The sequence below is a fragment of the Pan paniscus genome, chromosome 1, assembly GCF_029289425.2.
Source record: "Pan paniscus chromosome 1, NHGRI_mPanPan1-v2.0_pri, whole genome shotgun sequence".
In the NCBI taxonomy this organism is placed as follows: Eukaryota; Metazoa; Chordata; class Mammalia; order Primates; family Hominidae; genus Pan; species Pan paniscus.
The window spans coordinates 88,513,437-88,538,053 of record NC_073249.2 but is presented as its reverse complement, the minus strand read 5'-3'; the positions used below and the strand labels follow the sequence as shown (position 1 = coordinate 88,538,053).

Sequence of the window (24,617 nt, the reverse complement as noted above, 5' to 3'; positions counted from 1 at the left end):
AATAGTGGAGAGAAGGACAAAGGTCTCTGCATCATAAGGTAAAGAATTAAGTGGTGTGCTTTAGATACGAATACACATAAACATCTCAATGCCTTGAAGAGCAGTATTGCTGCCCGCATGTCCCATCTCCAGCCCTAAGGCGGTTTTCCCCTATCTCAGTAGATGGAATATACAATCGGGTTTTACACCGAGACATTCCATTGCCCAGGGATGATCAAGAGACAGATGCCTTCCTCTTGTCTCAACTGCAAAGAGGCGTTCCTTCCTCTTTTGCTAATCCTCTTCAGCAGCCTTACGGGTGTTGGGCTGGGGGACGGTCAGGTCTTTCCCTTCCCACGAGGCCATATTTCAGACTATCACATGGGGAGAAACCTTGGACAATACCTGGCTTTCCTAGGCGGAGGTCCTTGCGGCCTTCCGCAGTGTTTTGTGTCCCTGGGTACTTGAGATTAGGGAGTGGTGATGACTCTTAATGAGCATGCTGCCTTCAAGCATTTGTTTAACAAAGCACATCTTGCACAGCCCTTAATCCATTTAACCCTGAGTTGACACAGCACATGTCTCAGGGAGCACTGGGTTGGAGGTAGGGTTACAGGTTAAAATGGAGTCTCTTTTGTCTACTTTCTATACAGACACATTAACAATCTGATCTCTCTTTCTTTTCCCCACAGTCCACACTAGGATTCAATACCAAGAAAGGTATATTTTTCATTAGTGGTAATCTGAAGCTCTCATGGAAAGGACACCTCCATTTCTCATAAGGGCTTTTTTTAGGAGGATAAATGAGGAATTAAAAATTTTTTTTTTCTTGATAGAAGTTCCCAGTCTAATTCCATTTCACTAGAGGGATTTGGAACTGTTTATAATGTGCTGATTTAACCTCAAAGGGAAATACTTTCTGAGAAATCCTAGGAGCTGATTTCCGGTTCTACATTTATTTTGGACAAGTCAAGGTCATTGATTCCATGATTTTGGTTTCCTCATTTGTGTTGCAAATGGCAATAACTTGGACCCACTTAAGAGAAATATTGGTTAAACTTTTCTTTTTGTTCTTTTTTTGGGGGTCTCTTTTTTTTTGTTCTTTTTCTTTTTTTTTTTTTTTTTTTTTTGAGACGGAGTCTCGGTCTGTCACCCAGGCTGGAGTGCAGTGGCACGATCTTGGCTCACTGCAACCGCCCCTCCCCGGGTTCAAGCATTTCTCCTGCCTCAGCCTTCTGAGTAGATGGGATTACAGGTGTCTGCCACCACGCCTGGCTAATTTTTGTATTTTTAGTAGAGACGGGGTTTCACCATCTTGGCCAGGCTGGTCTTAAATTCCTGACCTCGTGATCCATCCGCCTTGGCCTCCCAAAGTGCTGAGATTACAGGCATCAGCCACAACGCTCGGCCTTTATTTTTATTTTTGGTTAAACGTAAAAAAATTTTTTTATTTACTTATTTTAATTGGCAAATAAAAATTGTATATATGGTGTACAACACGATGTTTTGAAATATGTGTACATTGTGGAGCTATTGACATATGCATTACATCTTTGTGGGGGAACACTTGAAATCTATTAGTGATTTTCAAGTATGCAATGCCTTGGTTTTGTGTGTGTGTGTGTGTGTGTGTGTGTGTGTGTGTGTGTGTGTGTGTGGTTTTTTTTTTTTTTTTGAGACAGAGTCTCACCCTGTCGCCCAGGCTGGAGTGCAGTGGCGCGATCTCAGCTCACTGTAACCTCTGCCTCCCGGGTTCAAGCGATTCTCCTGGCTCAGCCTCCCAAGTAGCTAGGACTACAGGCACGTGCCACCATGCCAGGCTAATTTTGTATTTTTAGTAGAGACGGGGTTTCACCATGTTGATCAGGCTGGTCTTGAACTCCTGACCTCAGGTGATCCAGCTGAGCCAGGCATCAGCCACCAAGCCAGGCATAAGCCACCGCGCCGGGCCAATGTAACAACATAATAACATAGTAATAACAATTGTGGCCGGGCATGGTGGCTCATGCCTGTAATCCCAGCACTTTGGGAGGCCGAGGCTGTCAGATCACAAGGTCAGGAGATCAAGACCATCCTGGCCAACATGATGAAACCCCCTCTCTACTAAAAATACAAAAATTAGCCGGGTGTGATGGTGCGCGCCTGTCGTCCCAGCTACTCGGGAGGCTAAGGCAGGAGAATCGTTTGAACCTGGGAGGCGGAGCTTGCAGTGAGCTGAGATCGTGCTACTGCACTCCAGCCTGGGCAACAGAGCAAGACTCCATCTCAAAAAAAAAAAAATTGTACTGTGTTATACAATAGATCTCTTGAACTTATTCCTCCCTTCTAACTGACATTTTGTATCCTTTGACCAACTTCTTCCCCTTCCCCCTCCCCCGCATATAAATATGTTTATGCTTGGCTAATTAAGAATTATTAGTTATCAGAGTATTGTATTGTCATGGCTTTTGAATATACGCTCTCTATTTTGTATGTTCTCTAAACAGTTCAGGGACCAGCTAGAGATGAACAACCAGCCAAGTAACACAAACCATTGGCACTCAGTCAAGGAATGACTTGCCAAGGCCAAGGAGTTAGAGAACTAAGCTAAGGACAGCTAGGCTTCTTAGCTTATCATGTAATAATGTTCATGCTCCTTAAACACAAAGTCACCAAGAGTCATTAACTATCTGGCCAGTACTCATTGTATTAAATGCCGTATGTGAAATGCCCCTAAATATTAAGGTTTAACTCTCAATTTATGAAACTGCTTTTTAAAATAAGCATATTCATTCACAAACCTTTTTATTTTGTTATTTTTATTTTTTTTTAACCTTTTTCTTTGTGTCAGACATTATTATAGGTACTATGGATCCAAGGCCAGGTGCAGTGGCTCATGCCTGTAATGCCAGCACTTTGGGAGGCCGAGGCGGGAGGATCACCTGAGGTCAGGAGTTCAAGACCAGCCTGACCAACATGGAGAAACCTCGTCTCTACTAAAAATACAAAAATTTGCTGGGCGTGGTTGTGGGTGCCTGTGGGTGCTGGTAATCCCAGCTACCTGGGAGGCCGAGGCAGGAGAATCACTTGAACCTGGGAGGCGGAGGTTGCAGTGAGCCAAGATCGTGCTGTTGCACTCCAGCCTGGGTGACAAGAGCAAAACTCCATTTCAAAAACAAACAAAAAACAGAAACAAAATTAGCTAGGTTTGGAGGCACATGCCTGTAATCCCAGCTACTCAGAAGACTGAGGCAGGAGAATCGCTTGAACTCGGGAAGTGGAGGTTGCTGTGAGCTGAGATCGCGCCATTGCACTCCAGCCTGGGCAATAGGAGCGAAACTCTGTCTTAAAAAATAAATAAATAAATAAATAAAGTACTATGGTACTATGGATCCAAAATATTTTGATAGTTTGAGCTCAAAGTCTAGCAGGGAGATAAATATATTAATTATTAAACCACATAAGAAATATTGATAGATATGAACAAGTGTGAGAGCAAGGCAGATATAGCAAGTAAGGCTGAAGAAGTGATCTTGCTATCCAGAAATTGGTTTTTTTTTTTTTTTGGTTTTGGTTTTTTTTTTGAGACTGAGTCTCGCTCTGTCGCCCAGGGTGTAGTGCAGTGGTGTGATCTTGGCTCACTGCAACCTCTGCCTCCTGGGTTCAAGTGATTCTCCTACCTCAGCCACCCGGGTAGCTGGCATTACAGGGGTGTGCCAGTATGCCTGGCTAATTTTTGTATTTTTACTAGAGGTGGGGTTTCACCATGTTGGCCAGGCTTGTCTCAACCTCCTGACCTCAAGTGACCCACCCACCTTGGCCTCCCATAGTGCTGGGATTACAGACATGAGCTACCACGCCGGCCCTTAGGAATTGAATTTTGAAGGATGAGTTTAACAGGCTCTGAGGGAGGCTCTATTCAGAGAACAGCATGAGCAAAGGCATGTGGTCAAAAGAGGGTTTGCTGTAGCTGGACATAATGTAATTGTTCAGTGTGGCAGAATTACAGTGGATTGAAAGGAATTTGTGGGAGGTTAGGTCCAGAGAGTTGGCCACGTTGTGAAGTGCGTTGTTTGCCCACAGTTTGGATCTTATACTGTAAGCAGTGGGAAATTGTTAAAGACTTTTAGGCAGGAGAATGATGAAACCATGTTATTTTATTTATTTTTCAGTAAATTAGTGTTGGTGTTATTGAATGATATGTAAGAGATTGGTGCGAGGGAGATCAGTTCAGGAGCTCTTGTTACAGTCCTAGTGAGAAACGAAGAGGATATAGACTATAGCAATGGATTGGAATGAATTTTCCTAGCTGTTAATGATAGGATTGGGTGATGCCATGCATACATATGGGGTGGGGGGTGGTGAAAGAAAAGAAATCAAGGATGACTTAGTTTGGTAGTTGGGTGGTAATAATCATTAACCAGAACTTTTGTATACAAATTATTATTCATCATGTCATTCAAAGTTATATATCTATTTTATTGTTGCTGTTACCTAGACATTTATGAAACTTTTTGGTATACCATCAGATCAAGTTTAGAAACTCATTATATTACAGTCATATAATATATGACTATAATAAGATAAATTATAGTCACATCTTGTTTTGGACTAAAAATGGTATTCAGTTTGATCACATAGACTTGGCTTTGAATAACTTTTTTTTTCCAGAAATCAAATTTATTTTCAGTGGATGAGTATTTTTGTCACCACTGAGGGTTTTAAAAAGAATGTGATGCAAATTCTAAAGACCTTGGGGAGACCAGTGATAATATCTTACATATATATGTGGTGTATTGTAGTTTAGACAATGCTTTCCTGTATGTTTTCTTGTGCAGTCCCCTCAGCAACCAATAAGGTAGGTATTATCAATCCCATTTTATAACTGAAAACGCTGAAGCTCAATGACTCACTCAAGTTATACAACTTATTCTAAGACTTCAGTCTTGATTTTTTACTTCCCAATGTTATTTTTACATTACCATTGCTGCCCCAATCCAGAGAAGAGTTTCAAAAATGATTTCAGCAATGATTACATTTTGGGGAGACATGTTAATGCATTTAGAAGGGGCAACAATAACTAGAAATTGTAAGTTCTGGCTTGTCAATTAAAAATACAGAATTCCTGTTTTCACATGAAAGGGAAGGATAATTACTTTTGTCATATTTCAAATAAGGTTATGGCATTTGTGCAGCTAGTTTCTGTGAGGGCCTTGTAGAAAGTTTACATTGATATTTGTCTGGGAAACAATAGCGCTAGACAGAGAGGGCACGCCATAGATTCCAACCCACATCTGCAAACTCTTGCTGGGTAGCTGAGTGACTGGGCCTAGCCTGGTGTGAGGAATGCGTGCTCTGCAACTTCAGAGTCACAATTCAATTGATTAAAAGAGATTTGTTCCCACTTCTTTCTGGGAGCCTTGGGTATACAATGTCTGTATTCACCTCTTGCCTTCAAAGCTGGAAAGAGGGAAGAGCTGAAGAAGGAAGTGTTCGTTAGATTTTTTTCCTTCAAATAGTGGGCCTTTCTAGTGTACTAATATGAAGCTTTTGAAAAGTTTGTGCATCTAATATCAATGGTGTGAGGGACATCATGAGCTTTTTTAGAAGATCATTAGATCTGTATGACATCTTGTGTCCTAGTACCTTGCAAGTAGTGGATATGCAATAAACTTTTGTAGAATCAATGTGTTTTTAAGTTTTAGTCCCAGAAATTCACTCTATTTACCTTCTTAAATGCTTTTGGAAAGATTTGATACAATGATGTGACTGAAGGATATAATGATGTGACTGAAGGGTATAATGGTCGTGTGTTTTTCATAGTACACGATGAACATCCCTTTTCTGAAAAGCTTGGGACCAGAAATATTTAGGATTTCTGATTTTTTTCAGATTTTGGAATATTTGCATTATACTTACTGGTTGCATGTCACTAAGCTGAAATCCAAAATGTTCCAGTGAGCATTTCTTTTGAGCATCGTGTCAGCACTTAAAACATTTTGAGTTATGGAGGGTTTCAGATTTTGGATTTTCCACAGTAGGGGTGCTCAACCTGTACCGTGTAAACTTTGGATCAGTTAAATTCTCCTTAGATAGAATGCCTAGGCACATCTTAGTTTTTGACTTGAAAAGCAATTCTGGCACTGATGTATACATTTCAAAAATGGCAATTTTTAAGTAGAAAACTTTCATGGGGTCAGTAAAAATTTTTTTTATTCCCATTTTTTTGCACATTATAATAATTACATGAAAGACTTTTTGACTTGAAATTCATTCAGGATATCTGGAGTTTGACTGATGTTAGTTCCTGAAATGAACTAGCTTAATATTTAGGATGCTCTCTTCACAAACCCCTTGTACTCTTAAACCTTTTTTTGTTTGTTTGTTTTTGTTTTTTTTTTTGAGACAAGGTCTAGCCCTGTCACCCAGTCTGGAGTGCAGTGGTGCGATCTTGGCTCGTTGCAACTTCTGCCTCCCGGGCTCAAGTGATACTCCCACCTCAGCCCCCAGAGTAGCTCGTATTATAGGTGTGCACTACCACACCCAACTAATTTTCATGTTTTTTATAGAGATGGGGTTTTACCATGTTGTCCAGGCGGTATTGAACACATAGGCTCAGTCCACTGGCCTCAGCCTCCCAAAGTGTTGGGATTACAGGCGTGAGCCACTGCACCTGGCCTGACCTTTTAAATTCGTCCGTTTGTAGTTGATCTTTGCTAAAGCTAAGCTATATGGTCACAGTTACCAGTGGGCTTATTCTGTTTTTTTGTTTGTTTTGTTAACCCCGTCTCTTAGACATCACCTCCTATAAGACCTAGCTTTTATTTTTTTTTTGAGACAGAGTCTCGCTCTGTCACCCAGGCTGGAGTGCAGTGGCACCATCTTGGCTCACTGCAAGCTCCATGTCCCAGGTTCACACCATTCTCTCGCCTCAGCCTCCTGAGTAGCTGGGATTACAGGCATGCGCCACCACGCCTGGCTAATTTTTTGTATTTTTAGTAGAGACGGGGTTTCACCGTGTTAGCCAGGATGGTCTTGATCTCCTGACCTTGTGATCCGCCCGCCTCGGCCTCCCAAAGTGCTGGGATTACAGGTGTGAGCCAGCACGCCTGGCCCAAGACCTAGCTTTTAAAAAATCACTTTCTCTATTTCTCTGTTGAACATTACCAACTCTGATTATTCTTATTCTTTTATTTTGCATTATTTGTGTTTGATTAACTTTATTTTGCATTTTTAGGTAATATTTCTTATTATTTTCAAGTTACTTGGAGTTGTAGCTTTTCAACTAGAAAATGGTATCAAGGACACTGATACTGTCATTGTTTTTATATCTTATTTTTAATCTATCCCTTCACCCCTAAAAATAGAGAAGTTGATATACTAAAGTTGATCTCTAAATGTGTATTGATTTTTGATTCTCTTATCTTGCAGACACGTTGGTCGTCATTGCCTCCGAGCCCACTTTAGCCCTCAGCTCTGTATCAGAAAGTAAGTTTCTAAGTCTAGAGATTATTTTTTTTTCCTTAGGGAAGAGCAATAGATTGTTGACTTAGATTTGATGGGTATGTACGACAGTGGGCAGTTGTAGACAGTTGACTGAAACTTAAGTAATTGTGGTGACTATTTATGGTTTGTGTGTATGTGTGTTGTTTGTTTGTTTTTGAGACAAGCTCTCACTCTATTGCCCAGGCTAGAGTGCAGTGGTATGATCAGGGCTTGCCGTAGCCTCAGCTTCCTGTAGCTGGGACCACAAGCATGTGGTGTGCCACCATGCCTGGCTAATTTTTTGTATATTTTGTAGAGACGAGATTTCACCATTTTGCCCAAGCAGGTCTTGAACTCCTGGGCTCAAGCGATCCCCCTGCCTCGGCTGGGATTATAGGCATGAGCCACTGCACCTGGACTTTCATGCTGTATATTTATTCTCAGCCTGTTGATGTCAACAATTGCCTTTGTGTTATTTTTTAAAAACTTTTTATTTTGGAAATATTTTATACTTTCAGAAAAGTTATACGAATAGTAGGATGAAGTTCTACATATCTTTTACCCACATTTGCCAACTGTTAACATTTTATTGTGTTTGCTTATCACTCTTTTTTGTATTTTAGATTATGCCATATGAAATTTTTATTTTTGTAGGTCAAAACTGGTAAAATATTAATGATTTAGTGTAGTTCAGCCTAATACATATTTAATTATTAGTATTTTCACTGAATGCTTTCAGGGTAAATTGTGAATATCATGACCATTTACTTCTAAATATTTCTTCTAAGAACAAAGAAATTGTCTTACATAATGCAGTATAATTATATAAGCATAATTATCAAATTCAGGAAATTTAACATTGATGAACTCTTACCTGATACACAGTTGATTTTCAGATTTTTCATTTGTCCCAAATAATATATTTTATAGAAATATAATCAGCTAGGCATGGTGGTTCATGCCTGTAATCCCAACACTTTAGGAGGCCTACACAGAAGGATCGCTTGAGGCCAGGAGTTCAAGACCAGCCTGGGCAACAGAGAGAGACCCAGTCTCTACAAAAAATTAAAAAATAAAAAATTAGCTGAGTGTGGTGGTGTGTGCCTATAGTCCCAGCTATGGGGAGGCTAAGGCAGGAAGATGGCTTGAGTCCAGCAGTTCAAGGTTGCGGTGAGCTATGATCATGCCACTGCACTCCAGCCTGGGCAGTAGAGTGAGACCCCTCATCTCTATTTTTAAAAAAAGGAGATTGGATGTGGTGGCTCACACTTGTAATTCCAGCACTTTGGGAAGCTGAGGCAGGAGGATCCCTTGAGCCCAGGAGGTCAAGACCAGCCTGGGTAACATAGGGATACCCTGTCTCAATAAATAAATAAATAAGAAACAGCTATCCTCAACAATTTAGTAGGCTGGGCATGGTGGCTCATGCCTGTAATCCTAGCACTTTCGGAGGCTGAGGTGGGCGGATTGCTTGAGCCCAGGAGTTTGAGACCAGCCTGGGCAACATGGTGAAACCCCTTCTCTACAAAAAATACAAAAACTAGCTGGGTGTGGTGGTGTGCACCTGTAGTTCCAGCTACTCGGGAAGCTGAGGTAGAAGGATCACCTGGATGGGGCAATGGAGAATTGTGCATAGCCTGAGCATGGCTGTTTAATAGTTGGTTTCAACCTAGCCCAGTGACAAAGGAAACCAAGAAACTACTGAGGTACCGAGCTGAATCTAGTTCTTGATTTTTGAGAACCTGAAAGGGAATCTTGAAAAGCCAGATGAGAGCAGATGGTAATGTATGAGATAAAACTGTGGCCCTGGAAAAGCATAATCTATTTATGTGAATATTTTTTAAATATACTTGCCCTGCCACCCAACAAGAAGTTGTGCTTTCATTGCCAGACCTGTGTATTGGGTGGGTTTAGAAAGCAGAGTTATCGGCCTGGCACGGTGGCCATGCCTATAATCCCAGCACTTTGGAGGCCGAGGCCGAGGCAGGCAGATCACGAGGTCAAGAGATCAAGACCATCCTGACCAACCAACGTACTGAAACCCCATCTTGACTGAAAATACAAAAATTAGCTGGGCGCGGTGGCATGTGCCTGTAGTCCCAGCTACTCAGGAGGCTGAGGCAGGAGGATGACTTGAATCCAGGAGGCGGAGGTTGCAGTGAGCCGAGATCGCACCACTGCACTCCAGTTTGGCCACAGAGCGAGACCCCATCTTAAAATAAAAAAAAAAAAAAGCAGAGTTATCATCTGATATGACCTCATCAGATGATTCAGGTTAACTGAATTAAAGTTGGTATAAAAATAAGATAAGTGGAGGAACATGTTTTCCTAATGCTGTGGGTTTATCCAGCCCACCATACTGTTACTGGAAAAGGGGTCTTGACCCAGACCCCAAGAGAGGGCTCTTGGATCTCATGTAGGAAGGAATTCAAGGTGAGTAGCAAAGTGCAGTGAAAGAAGCAAGTTTATTAGAAACTACTCAATTATATAGTAGGGTGTCCTCAGAAAGCAAGTGGGGGAACATGCTGTCTTTGAGTTTCTTTTTTTCTTCTCTCTTTCTCTCTTTTTTTAAAAATATGTATATATATTTTAGGTCTTTAAGGTTTTATTTTATTTTATTTTAATTTTTAAATTTTTTTTTTTTTTCTTTTTTTTTGAGACAGAGTCTCGTTCTGTCGACCAGGCTGGAGTGTAGTGGCGTGATCTGGGCTCACTGCAACCTCCACGTCCTGAGTTCAAGTGATTCTCCTGCCTCAGCCTCCTAAGTAGCCAGAATTACAGGTGTGCACCACCACGCCTAGCTAATTTTTGTATTTTTAATAGAGATGGAGTTTTACAATGTTGGTCAGGCTAGTCTCAAACTCCTGACCTTGTGATCTGCCTGCCTCAGCCTCTCAAAGTCCTGGGATTACATGCATGAGCCACCGCACCTGGCCAATTGTTAAAAATATTTTGATGTAGAGTGTTGCTCTGTTGCCCAGGGTGGAGTGCCATGATGCAATCACAGCTCACTGCAGCTTCTACCTCCCTGGGCTCAGGAGATCCTCCCACCTCAGCCTCCCGAGTAACTGGGACTGCAGGCTCGGACCATCATGCTTGGCTAAATTTTCTTTGCATTTTTTGTGGAAACAGGGTTTTGCCATGTTGCCCAGGCTGGTCTCAAACTTCTGGGCTCAAGCCGTCTGCCCACCTTAGCCTCCCAAAGTGCCGGGATTATAGGCGTGAGCCACCATGTCTGGCCTAAGTTTTCCTTATATAGGGATCTTGTCTATGTAAGGACTAAACTAAGCTGTGCCTACATGCGGGGGACCAGACAGCATGACAGAATTTATTATTCTATTGATTTAAAGAAAACTGTCCTTGACATTTTAGTGTGTAAGTACATCAAAGCATAACTATAATTATTTTGAAAGCATATGTTGTTATGGGTATTGGGACATCTGGACTTTCTGTTGTTGGAGTTTGTCCTTGCAGGTATTACCAAGCTGCTTCCTTAGTTGTAAACATGTTAGAACCGTGGGTTGTCACTGACAAGGAATGTGCCTTGCTAGTTTTAAGATGGAGTTTATTTATTTTATTTATTTATTTTTTTGAGATGGAGTCTTGCTCTGTCTCCCAAGCTGGAGTGCAATGGTGTGATCTTGGCTCACTGCAACCTCTGCCTCCCGGGTTCAAGTGATTCTCCTGCCTCACCCTCCTAGGTAGCTGGGATTACAGGCCTGCGCCAACACACCCGGCTAATTTTTTTCTATTTTTAGTAGAGATGGGGTTTCACCATGTTGGCCAGGCTGGTCTTGAACTCCTGACTTCATGATCCACCCACCTCGATCTCCCAAAGTGCTGGGATTACAGGCTTGAGCCACTGTGCGCGGCCTATTATTTTATTTTATTTTTATTTTTATTTTTATTTTTATTTTCTGTTTTCTGTTGCTATAACAAGATGGAGTCGATTTTAAAATAGTGTCACTCTGGCTCTCCTAGACTCCTGCTTCCCTAACAAAACCTTTTCTAAAAAGATACTGCAAAATTTTTTTTTTTTTTGAGAGAGAGAGTTTCTTGTTGCCCAGGCTTGAGTGCGATGGCGCAATCTTGGCTCACCGCAACCTCTGCCTCCTGGGTTCAAGTGATTCTCCTGCCTCAGTCTGCCGAGTAGCTGGGATTACAGGCGCCTGCCCCCACATCTGGCTAATTTGTATTTTTAGTAGAGACGAGGTTTCTCCATGTTGGTCAGGCTGGTCTCGAACTTGCGGGTGATCCACCCGCCTCGGCCTCCCAAAGAGCTGAGATTACAGGCCTGAGCCACCATGCCTGGCTTGGTATTGCAAAATATTGACTTAATAAAACGTTATGCAAAATATTAAACCAAGCTTACTTTTAGTTACTTTCAAACGGTCTGGTTTTATTTTAGTGCTGTTCCTTTGGGAACCACGGCCAAAGAAGAGATGGAGCGGTTCTGGAATAAGAATATAGGTTCAAACCGTCCTCTGTCTCCCCACATCACTATCTACAGGTAAGGAAGGATTCTGGAGCCAGAGAATCTAGAGGTAGTGGGTGAAAGTTCTGAAGGTTGATCTTTAGCCTACTTGATACTTCCCTCACTTTTACTCATCCAAAATACTGCTATGTACATGAGGTGAACCCTTCAGGGTAGAGGGAGATGACATAAGGATTATCTTACACCTTTTTTATGTGGAGATGACTAAATTCTATCTTGTCATTACAAGGGTAATCTGTTTTGCAAAACTACCATTTAGAAAATTCTGGTAAGTCAAAATATAATTCCCATTAATTAAAACATTTTTGAAACAATTTCAAATTTACATAAACGTTGCAGAAATAACATACAGAGTTCCCATATACCTTTATATGGAAGGTATATAGTATATATGCTAAGTTATATAGAAGTTGCAACTTTGCAAATTCTTCTTCTTCTTTTTTTTCTGAGACAGAGTCTTGCTCTGTTGCCAGGCTGGAGTGTAGTGGCGCGATCTCAGCTCACTGCATCCTCTGCCTCCCGGGTTCAAGCGATTCTCCTGCCTCAGCCTCCCGAGTAGCTGGGGCTACAGGTGTGCACCACTACGGCCAGCTAATTTTTGTATTTTTAGTAGAGATGGGATTTCACCAGGTTGGCCAGGATGGTCTTGATCTCTTGACCTAGTGATCCGCCCGCCTCGGCCTCCCAAAGTGCTGGGATTACAAGTGTGAGCCACCATGCCCGGCCACAACTTCTTAAATTATTCAGACATGCTAATAAGCAGATTCCCAGCTTCTTAACATGTCTGAATGATACAAGAAGAAGTTGCAATGATGATGATATCCAAGTATTATTCCTGTATTTGTTTTCTTCTTCTTTTTTTATTTTTCTGAGGCAGAGTCTCGCTTGGTCACCCAGGCTGGAGTGCAGTGGTGCGATCTAGGCCCACTGCAACCCCTACCTCCTGAGTTCAAGTGATTCTTGTGCCTCAGCCTCCTGAGTAGCTGGGATTACAGACATGAACCTCCATGCCCGGCTAATTTTTGTCTTTTAGTAAGAGATGAGGTTTTGCCATGTTGTCCAGGCTGGTCTCAAACTCCTGGCCACAAGTGATCCACCCACCTCGGCCTCCCAAAGTGTTGGGATTATAGGCATGAGCCATCACGTCCAGTCCCTGTATTTGTTTTCTATTGCTACTATAACAAGTTTCACAAACTTAGTGGCTTAAAATAACACAGATGTATTGTCTTACCATTCTTTAGGTTAGAAGTACAACACAGGTCTCATTAGGCTAAAATTAAGTTGTTTGCAGGGGCTGCATTCTTTTCCAGAGGCTCCTTGCCTTTTCCAACTTTTATAGGCCATCCACATTCCTTGGGTTATGGCATTCTTTTTCTATTTTCAAAGCAAGCAATAGCAGAGTCCTTCTCACTTTGTATCACTCTGACTTCTTCTACCTCCCTTTTCTCCTTTCAAGAGACCCTTGTCATTATATTTAGACCTCCCCAAATATTTCAGGACAATGCCTCCATCTCAAGGTCTTTAATTTAATAATATCTGCAAAGTTCTTTTTGTGATATAATATATTCACAGGTTCTGGGGATTAATACATTGACACCTCTGGAGGGGAGGGTGCATCATTTTACCTACCACAGTCTACCCTCTAGCCCTCAAAGTTTATGTCTGTCCCGTGACAAAATACATTCACCACATCGCAGTGGCCCCAAAAGTTTCAACCTACTGTAGCCTCATCTCAAAGTCTTAAAATTTCATCTAAATCTCCCCATCTGAACCAGGTATGGGTGAGGCTCTGGGTATAATCCTTTTGAGGAACATTTTCTCTTCATCTGTGAATCTAAAGCAACAAGTTACATACTCCCAAAATACAGTGGTGGGACAGACATAGGATAACAACTGTAGACATTCCTGCTCAAAAAGTGAGAAAATGGAAGGAAAAAAGGAGTCTCTGGTTCTAACCAGGTTTGAAATTCAGCCAGGCAAACACCATTTGATTTCAAGGCCTGAGAATAATCCTTTGCAGCTATTGGCTTTGCCCTCTGGGCTTATAGCTCCATCCGCTATCCTTCTTTGTGAAAGGTGACACATGCTTTTGCAGCTGAGTCATTTTTAACAGCCTCTTTTTTGTCTGTAGAAATTTCGGGGTATGACAGTCTTCTTTTCATCTTCTCTCTGTCACTTTTAGTCTATGCTGGCAGTATTTCTGTTGGTATAACATTCTTAAGAACATTGTCGAGGCCAGGCGCGATGGCTCACATCTGTAATCCTAGCACTTTGGGAGACCAAAGCAGGTGAATTGCCTGAGCTCAGGGGTTTGAGACCAGATTGGGCAACATGGTGAAACCCTGTCTCTACTAAGATACAAAAAATTAGCCAGGTGTGGTGGTGCGCCTGTAGTCCCAGCTACTTGGGAGGCTGAGGCACAAGAATCTCTTGAACCTGGGTGGTGGAGGTTGCAGTGAGCCGAGATTGCGAGGTTGTGGCGCCACTGCACTCCAGCCTGGGCTCTGTTTCCAAAAAAAAAAAAAAGAGAACCTTGTGGGTCTCCTGCTTGTGTCATGGGAATTTGCTCCATTAGACAAGACGTTCCCTTATAGAATGTTCCTAAATAATCCCGCCTCTGTTTCTGGCTTCTGATGAGATGGTTGAGGGGATCTACTAGTAACATGCTTAATTTCAAAACGCCTTTTATGTGACTAAATATTCTGCCCTTTCAATCTTTCTCAGGTATTAACATAAGGTTACATGGCCACACCCTGGCTTTTTCTTTTTGCCAATGAATATCCTTTTTTTTTTTTGTCCAGACAGAGTCTCACCCAGTCACCCAGGCTGGAGTGCAGTGGCACGATCTGGGCTCAGTGCAACCTCCACCTCCCAGGCTTAAGCAATCCTTCCACCTCAGCCTCCTGAGTAGCTGGGACTACAGCTGCATGTCACCACGCCCAGCTAATTTTTGTATTTTTTTATAGAGATGGTGTATCACCATCTCTATAAAACCATGTTGCCCAGGCTGGTCTCAAGCTCCTGGGCTCAAGTGATCTGCCTGCCTTGGCCTCCTGAAGTGCTGGGATTATGTGTGAACCACTGTGCCAGGCCTTGACAGTGAATATCTTTTCTTTTTTTTTTTCTGAGACAGAGTCTTACACTATTGCCAGGGCTGCAATGCAGTGGCGCAGTCTCGGCTCACTGTAACCCCCGCCTCCCTGGTTCACGCGATTCTCCTGCCTCAGCCTCCCAAGTAGCTGGGATTACAGGCGCACGCCACCATACCTGGCTAATTTTTTGTATTTTTCGTAGAGACGGGGTTTCGCTATGTTGGCTAGACTGGTCTTGAGCTCCTGACCTCGTGATCTGCCCGCCCTGGCCTCCCAAAGTGCTGGGATTACAGGCATGAGCCACCGCGCCTGGCAACAGTGAATATCTTAATTTTAGTATTTTTGCTGGGAAGGCTGAGAATTTCCCAAATCATTAAGTCCTGTTTTTTTGTTTGTTTGTTTGTTTTATTTAAGAGACAGGGTTTCACTGTGCCACCCAGGCTGGAGTGTAGTAGTGGTGTGATCATAGCTCGTTGTAACCTTGAACTCCTGGGCTCAAGTGATCTTCCTGACTCAGCCTCCTGAGTAGCTGGGACTACAGGTGCATGCCACCACACCTGGCTAGTTTTTAATTTTTTGTAAAGACTGTCTCAATATATTACCCAGGCTGGTCTTGAACTCCTGAGCTCAAGCGATCCTCTCACCTTTTTCTCCCAAAGTGTTGGGGTTACAGCTGTAAGCCACCATGCTCAGCTTGCTTTTTATTTAACAGCTCTTCCCTCAGTCTGTTTCTTTCCTTTCACATTTTACTATAAAGAGCAAAAAGAAATCAGGTTGCCACTTCAGTAGATTCTGCTTTCCACATTATCGTGGGACATAATTCTGCTAAACTTTCTGCCCTATGTAACAAGGATCCCCTTTCCACAAGTTTTCAGTAACATGTTCCTAATTTCCTCCTGAGCCTTTACTAGCTGAATTAACATTCATATTTTCCTTTTTGAAATACAATTTGTATACCATACGGTTCACACATTGAAAGCATACAGTTTAGTGGCTTTTGTTAAATGCAGAGTTGTTCAGCCATCACCACAATTTTAGAATATTTTCTTTTTCTTTCCTTTTTTTTTTTTTTTGAGATGGAGTCTCGCTCTGTCGCCCAGGCTGGAGTACAGTGGCATGATCTCGGTTTACTGCAACCTCTGCCTTCTGTGTTCAAGTGATCTCCTGCCTCAGCCTCCCAAGTAGCTGGGATTACAGATGTGCATCACCATGCCTGACTAATTTTTGTGTTTTTAGTAGAGACGGGGGTTTCACTGTGTTGGCCAGGCTGGTCTTGAACTCCTGACCTCAGGTGATCTGCCTGCCTTGGCCTCCCAAAGTGCTGGGATTATAGGCATGAGCCACCATGCCCAGCCAATTTTAGAATGTTTTCATCACTCCAGAAAGAAACACTACATTTCTTAGCCATCACCACCAATCGTTTGTCCCTCCCAGCTCTAGACAATCAGTTATTTACTTTCCATCTTATAAACTTACCTATTCTGAACATTTCATTTAAATGTAATCATAAAATATGTGGTCCTTTGTGACTGACTTCTTTTACTTACCATAATGTTTTCAGCGTTCATCCATGTTTTAGCGTATATCAGTGCTTCCTTCCTTTTTATGGCTGAATAATATTTCATTGTATGTACATACAGTGTTTTATTTTCCCATTTATAAATTGATGGACGTTTGAGCTGTTTCCACTTTTTGGCTATTAGAAATGATGCTGCTATGACCATTTATTTGTGTATAAGTTTTTGTGTGCACAGATGTTTCATTTCTCTTGGGTATATACCTAGGAGTAGAATTATTGCATCATATGGTAACTCTATGTTTAACTTTTTTTTTTTTTTTTTTTTTTAAAGACGGAGTCTCGCTCTGTCGCCAGGCTGGAGTGCAGTGGCGCAGTCTCAGCTCATTGCAACCTTCACCTCCCAGGTTCAAGCGATATTCCTGCCTCAGCCCCCAAGTAGCTGGGACTACAGGCATGCGCCACCGCGCCCAACTAATTTTTGTATTTTTAGTAGAGACGGGGTTTCACCATGTCGGTCAGGATGGTCTTGATCTCTTGACCTCATGATCCACCTGCCTCAGCCTCCCAAAGTGCTGGGATTACAGGCATGAGCCACGGCATCCGGCCTATGTTTAACATTTTGCGGAACTACCAGACTGTTTTCCAAAGTGGCTGCACCATTTTACATTCACACTAGCAGTGTATAAGGGTTCTAGTTTCTCCACATCCTCACCAGCACAACATCCATATTTCTACTAAAATCTGTTCAAGGCAATCTGGGCTTTTTAAAAATCATGGTCCTAAAAATTCTTTTAGTCCCTTCCCACTGCCCAATTTCAAAGGCACTTCCACGTTTTTGGGTATTCGTTACAGCTGCACTCCTCTTCTAGTCACCACAATCTATACTAATTTTCTATTTGCTGCCATAACAAATTACTGTAAACGTTGTGACTTAAAACAACACAAATTTATTACCTTATAGTTCTGTGGGTCAGAAGTTTGACAAGATCTCCCTGGGCTAAAATCAAGGTGTTGGCAGGGCTCTGTTTCCTTCTGGAGGCCCTAGGGAAGAATCCATGTCCTTGCCTTTGCTAGCTTCTAGAGGCTATCTGAATTCCTTGGCTTCTGCCCTCCTTCCTCCATCTTCAGAACCAGCAATGCTACATTGAGTTCTTCAGTCACATCATGCTGACCCTGCTTCCGTCATCTCATTTCTTCTTTGACTCCTTTCTTCTGTGAGCCTCTTCTGCTTTTCTTTTTTCTCATTTCTCTCTTCTGCTGTTAAAGACCTTTATGATTACACTGGGCCCATCCTAATAATCTGGGATAGTCTATGTTGTTTTGTTTTTGAGACAGGGTCTCGCTGTGTTGCCCAGGCTGAAATGGCACAAGTTTTCTACAAGTTTTTAATAAAACTTGTGGCGCATGATCATGGCTTACTGCAGCCTTGACCTCCCAGGCTTAAGTGATCCTCCCAGCTCAGCCTCCCAAGTACCTGGGACTATAGGCATGCACCACCATGCCTGACTAATTTTTAAATATTTTCTAGAAATGGAGTTTGGCCATGTTGCTCAGGCTGGCTTTGAACTCCTGGGCTCAAGCTGTCCTCCCACTTCGGCCTCCCAAAGTTCTGGGATTACGGGTATGAGCCGTAATCCCAGAACCCCCTCTTTATCTTAAGGTTGTCTTATTAGCAACCTTAATTTCATCTGCAACCTTAATTCCCCTTTGCCGTAAAAGGTAACATATTCATAGGTTCTAGAGATTAGAACATGAACATCTTTAAGGAGACTATTATTCTGCCTACTACAACTTCTTAATACTTGGCTGTGCATTTCCTCAATTGCAAGACAATCTCCAAAGTACAACCATCACAATGTTACTATCTAAACCGTAGGTCCCATTCAAATTTTGCCACTTGTCCCATTAATGTCCTTTATAGGCCTAAGATTGAACCTAGAATTATATATTACATTTAGTTGTCATGTCTCTTTTTCCTGCCGTATGGGAGAGATTTTTAGTCTTTCCTTATTTGTTATGACCTTGACATTTTTAGAATGTTCCTTAATTTGGGTTTGTTTGGTGTTTTATGATTTATGCATTTTTGGCAGGAATACCCCTGCGGTAATGCTATACTTCTGTCAGTACATTGTATCAGGAGGCATGTGCTGATGATTTATCCCATTACTGGTGATGTTAACTTTTGTCACTGTTTAAGATGTGTCTGCTAGATTTCTCTACTGTAAAGTTACTGAATAAGGATGTTGTATTTATTAATTAATACATATTTTGGCGGGAGATACTTTGAAACTCTAAATATTCTTTCTCATCAGATATTTACTCACCAGTATCTGTTGGAGGTACTTGCCTAAATCATTTATTACTGTGATAGTTGCCAAATGTAATGTTGCTAATTTTATATATTATACTAATATTTTCTAGATTTATTTGTTTTGATAGGGTTAAGCTTGCTTTTTTTATCAGTATGGCCTCAAGGATAATATGGATCAAGCATTAATTTCCCCAAAGGATTATACTTTGTTATTATTTATTTTGGTGTTCAAATTGTCTCAGACCTGGCCAATAGGAGTTCTTCAAAATGACTCCTGTGAAATCAGTATCTGGGTGCTAGATGTGCTCATTGCTACTAGGATGTCATTGCTTCTAGGCCCGGTCTGTGGATAGAGGTAGCATATATATGTATGCAATCTCTGTCACATACATACGTGTGTGTGTATAAGTATATACATACATCATACATACATATATACATATATACATACATCTCTGTTTATCTCATCTTCAGAAGTGGCATTGATAACAGTTTTTGCTGATGTCTTTGAAGATAAGTCCCTGTAAATCTGCTTTTTGTTTTTTTAGGCTAACCCAGCAAAGCATCTTGAGCTCTGCTACTCTCTTGGGTTCCTGCCAGTGAGGCTGGCCATTTTTTAACCACCTCCACAAATACCATAACCCTTCAGTTTTTTTCCAAGCCAGATTCCAGGAATAATCCTGTTTGTGGAAACTGGACATGCCACTAAAACAGAAGGAGGCTAATAAGTGATCTTATTTCTTGCTTCTCAATCGCAAAACTTTCTTTTTTAAGAGTTAAAAGTTTTAGGAGGCCCGGTGCGGTGGCTCATGCCTGTAATCCCAGCACTTTGAGATGCCAAGGTGGGTGGATCACGAGGTCAAGAGATCGAGATCATCCTGATCTCAGGTGAAACCCTGTCTCTACTAAAAATACAAAAATTAGCTGGCCGTGGTGGCACGTGCTTGTAGTGCCAGCTACTCAGGAGTCTGAGGCAGGAGAATCGCTTGAACCCGGGAGGCGGAGGTTGCAGTGAGCCAAGATTGCGCCACTGCACTGTAGCCTGGCAACAGAGCAAGGCTCCATTTCAAAAAAAAAAAAAAGTTTTGGGGAAGAATTATAATGAAAAAGAGAAAAGAGCATCCCAAATTATTCTGAATCTGTATTTAAAGCCCTGGCCTTTTTTCGCAGGTCATATAAAGAATGGTTGTAGGTTGGTGAGGTGAGTCTTTCACTACCTTATTTGCTTTTCTGGTTATGTAACTCCAGACATACTTGGGGGGAAGAAAGCAGCAGGGAACACGGGGCTATATCCAGAGTGGCATGTCAGGGAAAGATATCTGAGATACCTGAAGTCATATTTTCTATTACCCATTTTTTGGGTTTTTTGAAAGAGGCCTGGAAGTAAATGGTTAGTGATGTTAAACATCTTTTCGTGTACTTATTGGCCATTGGCAGTCTGGGCTGTTGGAGAAATGTTTTTACTTTCTGGAGGTATTTTTTTATTGTTTGTTTTGCTTTTGAGGCAGAGTCTCCCTCTGTTACTCAGGCTGGAGTGCAGTGGCGTGATCACGGCTTGCTGCAGCCTCGACCTCCCGGGCTCAGGCAATCCTCCTTCCTCAGTCCCCCAAGTAGCTGAGACTGTAGACACACGCCACCATGTCTGGCTAATGTTTGTATTTTTTGTAGAAATGGGTTTTTTTTTTTTTTTGCCATCTTGCCCAGCCTGGTCTCAAACTCCTGAGCTCAAGCAGTCTGCCCACCTCAGCCCCCTAAAGTGCTAGGATTACAGGCGTGAGCCACTGTGCCTGCCCACATCTTGATTTTCTATACTAGACTTTTACCTAATGTTCAAACAGGGCCTAGTGAAGAAGACTTGTCTTTGCTCCATGATGCCTGAGGCCTCAGCTGGAAAACACAAAGGCTAGGGCCTGAATTAATCTGAAGATCCAGTCACTCACATGTCTTGGAGTTGATTCTGGCTCTTGGATGGGGCCCTTATTTTCTCTCCACATAGGTCTTTTCACATGTCTGTGTAGGCTGCTTTGGGTTTCCACCCAGCATGAGGAAGGAAGGAGAATTCGTAAGTCATGCAGCATTACTTCTGCAGCATTCTATCTTTTGAGGCAGTCAGTCATCAAGTCCTGCCCAGGTTCAAGGGTAGAGGCTAAATACTTGCTTGATGAGAAATGACAAGATTCTGGAAGATCCTGGGGGACTGGAAATAATGTTATGGTTATTTTTAGAAAACAATATTTTTACCTTGTCATTACTGGGCTAGCCAGGCTATGGTTTTAACCGTTTTTGAACAATAGGGTAACATTTGAATTCAGCAGTTTCATATTACATCACTCCCATTTTGTATATCAGTATTTCTGAAAGATTTCTGGAACAGTGCATATGTTTCTTCTATTAGCTCTTTCAGTCGTGGGATTTGATTCATCTGGTCCCACAGCCCCAAGTGTGTTTGGAATCTTCCAATTTCCTCACCTCTTTAGGGTTTCAAGTCTTTCAGATCAATATTTGTTCTGTCTTTTTCATGCTGATAATTATTCTCTTTGACAAGTAAAATAGTTGTGCAATCTGTTTCACACTCTTGTCATCAATTAGCATAAAATTGTTCATCCCAGTTAGGAGGCTGACTGTGTCAGAATACAATTTTAAAACCTCTTTTTTGTTGTCCTTGAAATTGTTGCAAGCCTCAGCTCGTTCTGGGTTTCGGTCTCCTGATTCTTCTTACCAAATTATGCCATCGTTCTCTGTCCTTGGTTATGTGGCTGTTCTTCCACCTTTTATATTTCTCTTGTTAAATCTGAGTTGATCACAGTGGTATGTGGCTCTTCTTCCACCTTTTATATTTCTCTTGTTAAATCTGAGTTGATCAGAGTGGTATCTAGTTAGTATTAATATTTTTAATTTATTTGGGAATACTCCTTTCTTACTTACTATGACCATTTTTATTATGTAGGCAGAATTTTCTTTTGAGATCTTTTTAACCTCCTTATTTCTCTTCAAAGTGTTGAAGATACGGTTTGATTATGCTTAGTATTCTTTGTCTAAGCTAACATTCCAAGATGAGCGTTAGCTTTCTTCAGAGACTCTTGTTCTTTCCATTTTACCCACCAGTTCTCTCTTGAGCATGAGAACTAGGTCTAGAATAACAATGTTGGTTGTCCTTCAATGGAAAGTTGATGATTCATAATTTAAAAAGGGGTTTGATGACGAAAAGTATTTCAGAAATACTGTGGATTAAGAAATATATACTAAATCCAGAAGATTGGATATAAAAATTTGGGATAGGTAACTTATTAGGAAATAAGTGGTATGTTCAGTTTGGATATTTTGGGGCATATAATAAGGGAGGATTCAAGGATGACCATGTATTATATGAAACTGTGGATAAATGAAACTCAGGTTTTCTTCCATCAGTGTTATACCTGGAGAAATAGAGGGACCCAGGTTGTATTACAGTGATTGCTTTCTTTCTTTTTCTTTTTTTTGAGATGGAGTCACCCTCTGTCGCCCAGACTGGAGTGCAGTGGCGTGATCTCCATTTACGCCAAACTCCGCCCCCCAGATTCAAGTCATTCTCCTGCCTCAGCCTCCCAAGTAGCTGGGATTACAGGCATGCACCACCACGCCTGGCTAAATTTTTGTATTTTTAGTAGAGACGGGGTTTCACCGTGTTGGCCAGCCTGGTCTCGAACACCTGACCTCATGATCCACCCGCCTCAGCCTCTTAAAGTGCTGGGATTACAGGCGTGAGCCACCGCGCCCGGCCTATAGTGATTACTTTCTAATTGTATCAACTGTATTTATTTATTTAGAGGCATGGTCTCTGTCTCTCTCTCCCCAACCCGGGCTGGAGTACAGTGGCACAGTCATAGCTCACTGTAGTCTGGAGTTCCTGGCCTCAAGCGACCCTCTCACTTCAGTCTCCCAAGTAGCTGGGACCACAGGCCTCTGCCACCACACCCAGCTAATTTTTTTTGGTAAAGATGGGGTCTCGTTATGTTGCCTAGGTTGATCTTGAACTCCTGAACTCAATGGCCCCCGCCTTGGCCTCCCAAAGTACTAGGATTACAGGTGTGAGCCACCATGCCAGCTCCAACTTCAATGAGTGTCTTTGACCCATGTTTCTCCTTGTGAAAGGAGTTTTGAGTTATAATCATTTTTTTTTTCTCAGCCCTATCAGTGATGCAGTCTGGTAAAGGTAGGGATCCTTCTCCATAAATCAGTTTTCTTTATTCTTTAATTTATTTTTGTAACCTAATCCTGATACAGGTTTTTTTTTTTTTGAGACAGAGTTTCACTCTTGTTGCCCAGACTGGAGTGCAATGGCGCGATCTTGGCTCACCGCAACCTCCACCTCCTGGGTTCAAGCAATTTTCCTGCCTCAGCCTCCCGAGTAACTGAGATTACAGGCATGTGCCACCACATCCGGCTAATTTTGTATTTTCAGTAGAGACGGGGTTTCTCCATGTTGGTCAGGCTGATTGCGAACTCCTGACCTCAGGTGATCCACCTGCCTTTGCCTCCCAAAGTGCTGGGATTATAGGCGTGAGGCACCACGCCTGGCCCAGGTTTGTATTTTTAAAGTAAAAAGTGGAAACACGGCTGGGCGCAGTGGCTCACACCTGTAATTCCAGTACTTTGGGAGGCTGAGGCGGGCGGATCATGAGATCAGATCAAGACCAGCCTGGCTAAGGTGATGAAACCCCTTTACTAAAAATACAAAAATTAGGCGGACCTGGTGGCAGGCACCTGTAATCCCAGCTACTCAGGAGGCTGAGGCAGGAGAATCTCATGAACCCGGGAGGCAGAGGTTGCAGTGAGCTGAGACTGGCATGGCACTCCAGCCTGGGTGACAGAGCAAGACTCTGTTCCGGGGGGGTAAAAAAAAAAAAAAAAAAAGTGAAAAGACAGGAATGCAAAAGCTGGTGATTTTTTGTTTTGTTTTGTTTTTTTTTAGAAAATATTACCTATTCAGGAGAATTGCTTGAACCCGGGAAGTGGAGGTTGCAGTGAGCTGAGATCATGCCATTGCCAGCCTGGGCAACAGAGCAAGACTCTGTCTCAAAAAAAAAAAAAAAGAAAAAAAGTGCCTATTTCAGAATTAGTTTATATTTTTGCCAAGATAGACTCTCTACTATGGTGTCATCTTTTCCTTTTTAAAATTGTCTTTGTGTGTTTCTTTACAGTTGGTCTCTTCCCATGGCGATGTCCATCTGCCACCGTGGCACTGGTATTGCTTTGAGTGCAGGTATGTATATGTGTTTTTACACACACATATGTGCTTCTTTGAAAAACTTGGCTGTTTCATTGGCCCTAGTCTCTGCCTCCTTTGAAACTCAGCACTTGATTTAGAGGGAACAGTAAGTCTCTTAAGTTTATTGTTCATTCATCCCTTTAACAATTAATTATGAGTTTGCACTGTGCTCAGATTCTTTTCTTCTTTTTTTTCTTTTTGAGACAGAGTCTTGCTCTTTTGCCCAGGCTGGAGTGCAGTGGCGCGATCTCGGCTCACTGCAACCTCCGCCTGCTGGGTTCCAGTGATTCTCCTGCCTCAGCCTTCCAAGTAGCTGGGATTACAGGCATGTGCCACCACGCCTGGCTAAACTTTTGTATTTTTAGTAGAGATGGGGTTTCACCATGTTAGCCAGGATGGTCTTGATCTGACCTCATGATCCGCCTGCCTCAGCCTTCCAAAGTGCTGGGATTACAGACATGAGCCACTGTGCCTGGCCCAGATTAGTTTCTTAGCAAATTTTTAAGCCA

General features: G+C 42.1%; 1 protein-coding gene across 4 annotated transcripts in view; it reads left to right on the top strand.

Moving 5' to 3' along the window:
- SDHC (succinate dehydrogenase complex subunit C) overlaps window positions 1–24,617 on the top strand; it is a 50,741-nt gene that overhangs the window by 4,091 nt on the left and 22,033 nt on the right. For 2 of the 4 annotated variants that reach the window (XM_003811822.6, XM_008964207.5), the window contains exons 2-4: window positions 7,390–7,446; window positions 11,852–11,953; window positions 24,041–24,102. In XM_003811822.6, the coding sequence (XP_003811870.1) occupies window positions 7,390–7,446; window positions 11,852–11,953; window positions 24,041–24,102 (221 nt within the window). The remainder of the gene's footprint in view (window positions 1–7,389; window positions 7,447–11,851; window positions 11,954–24,040; window positions 24,103–24,617) is intronic. The other 2 variants (XM_008964205.6, XM_008964209.5) reach the window with 1 other exon arrangement.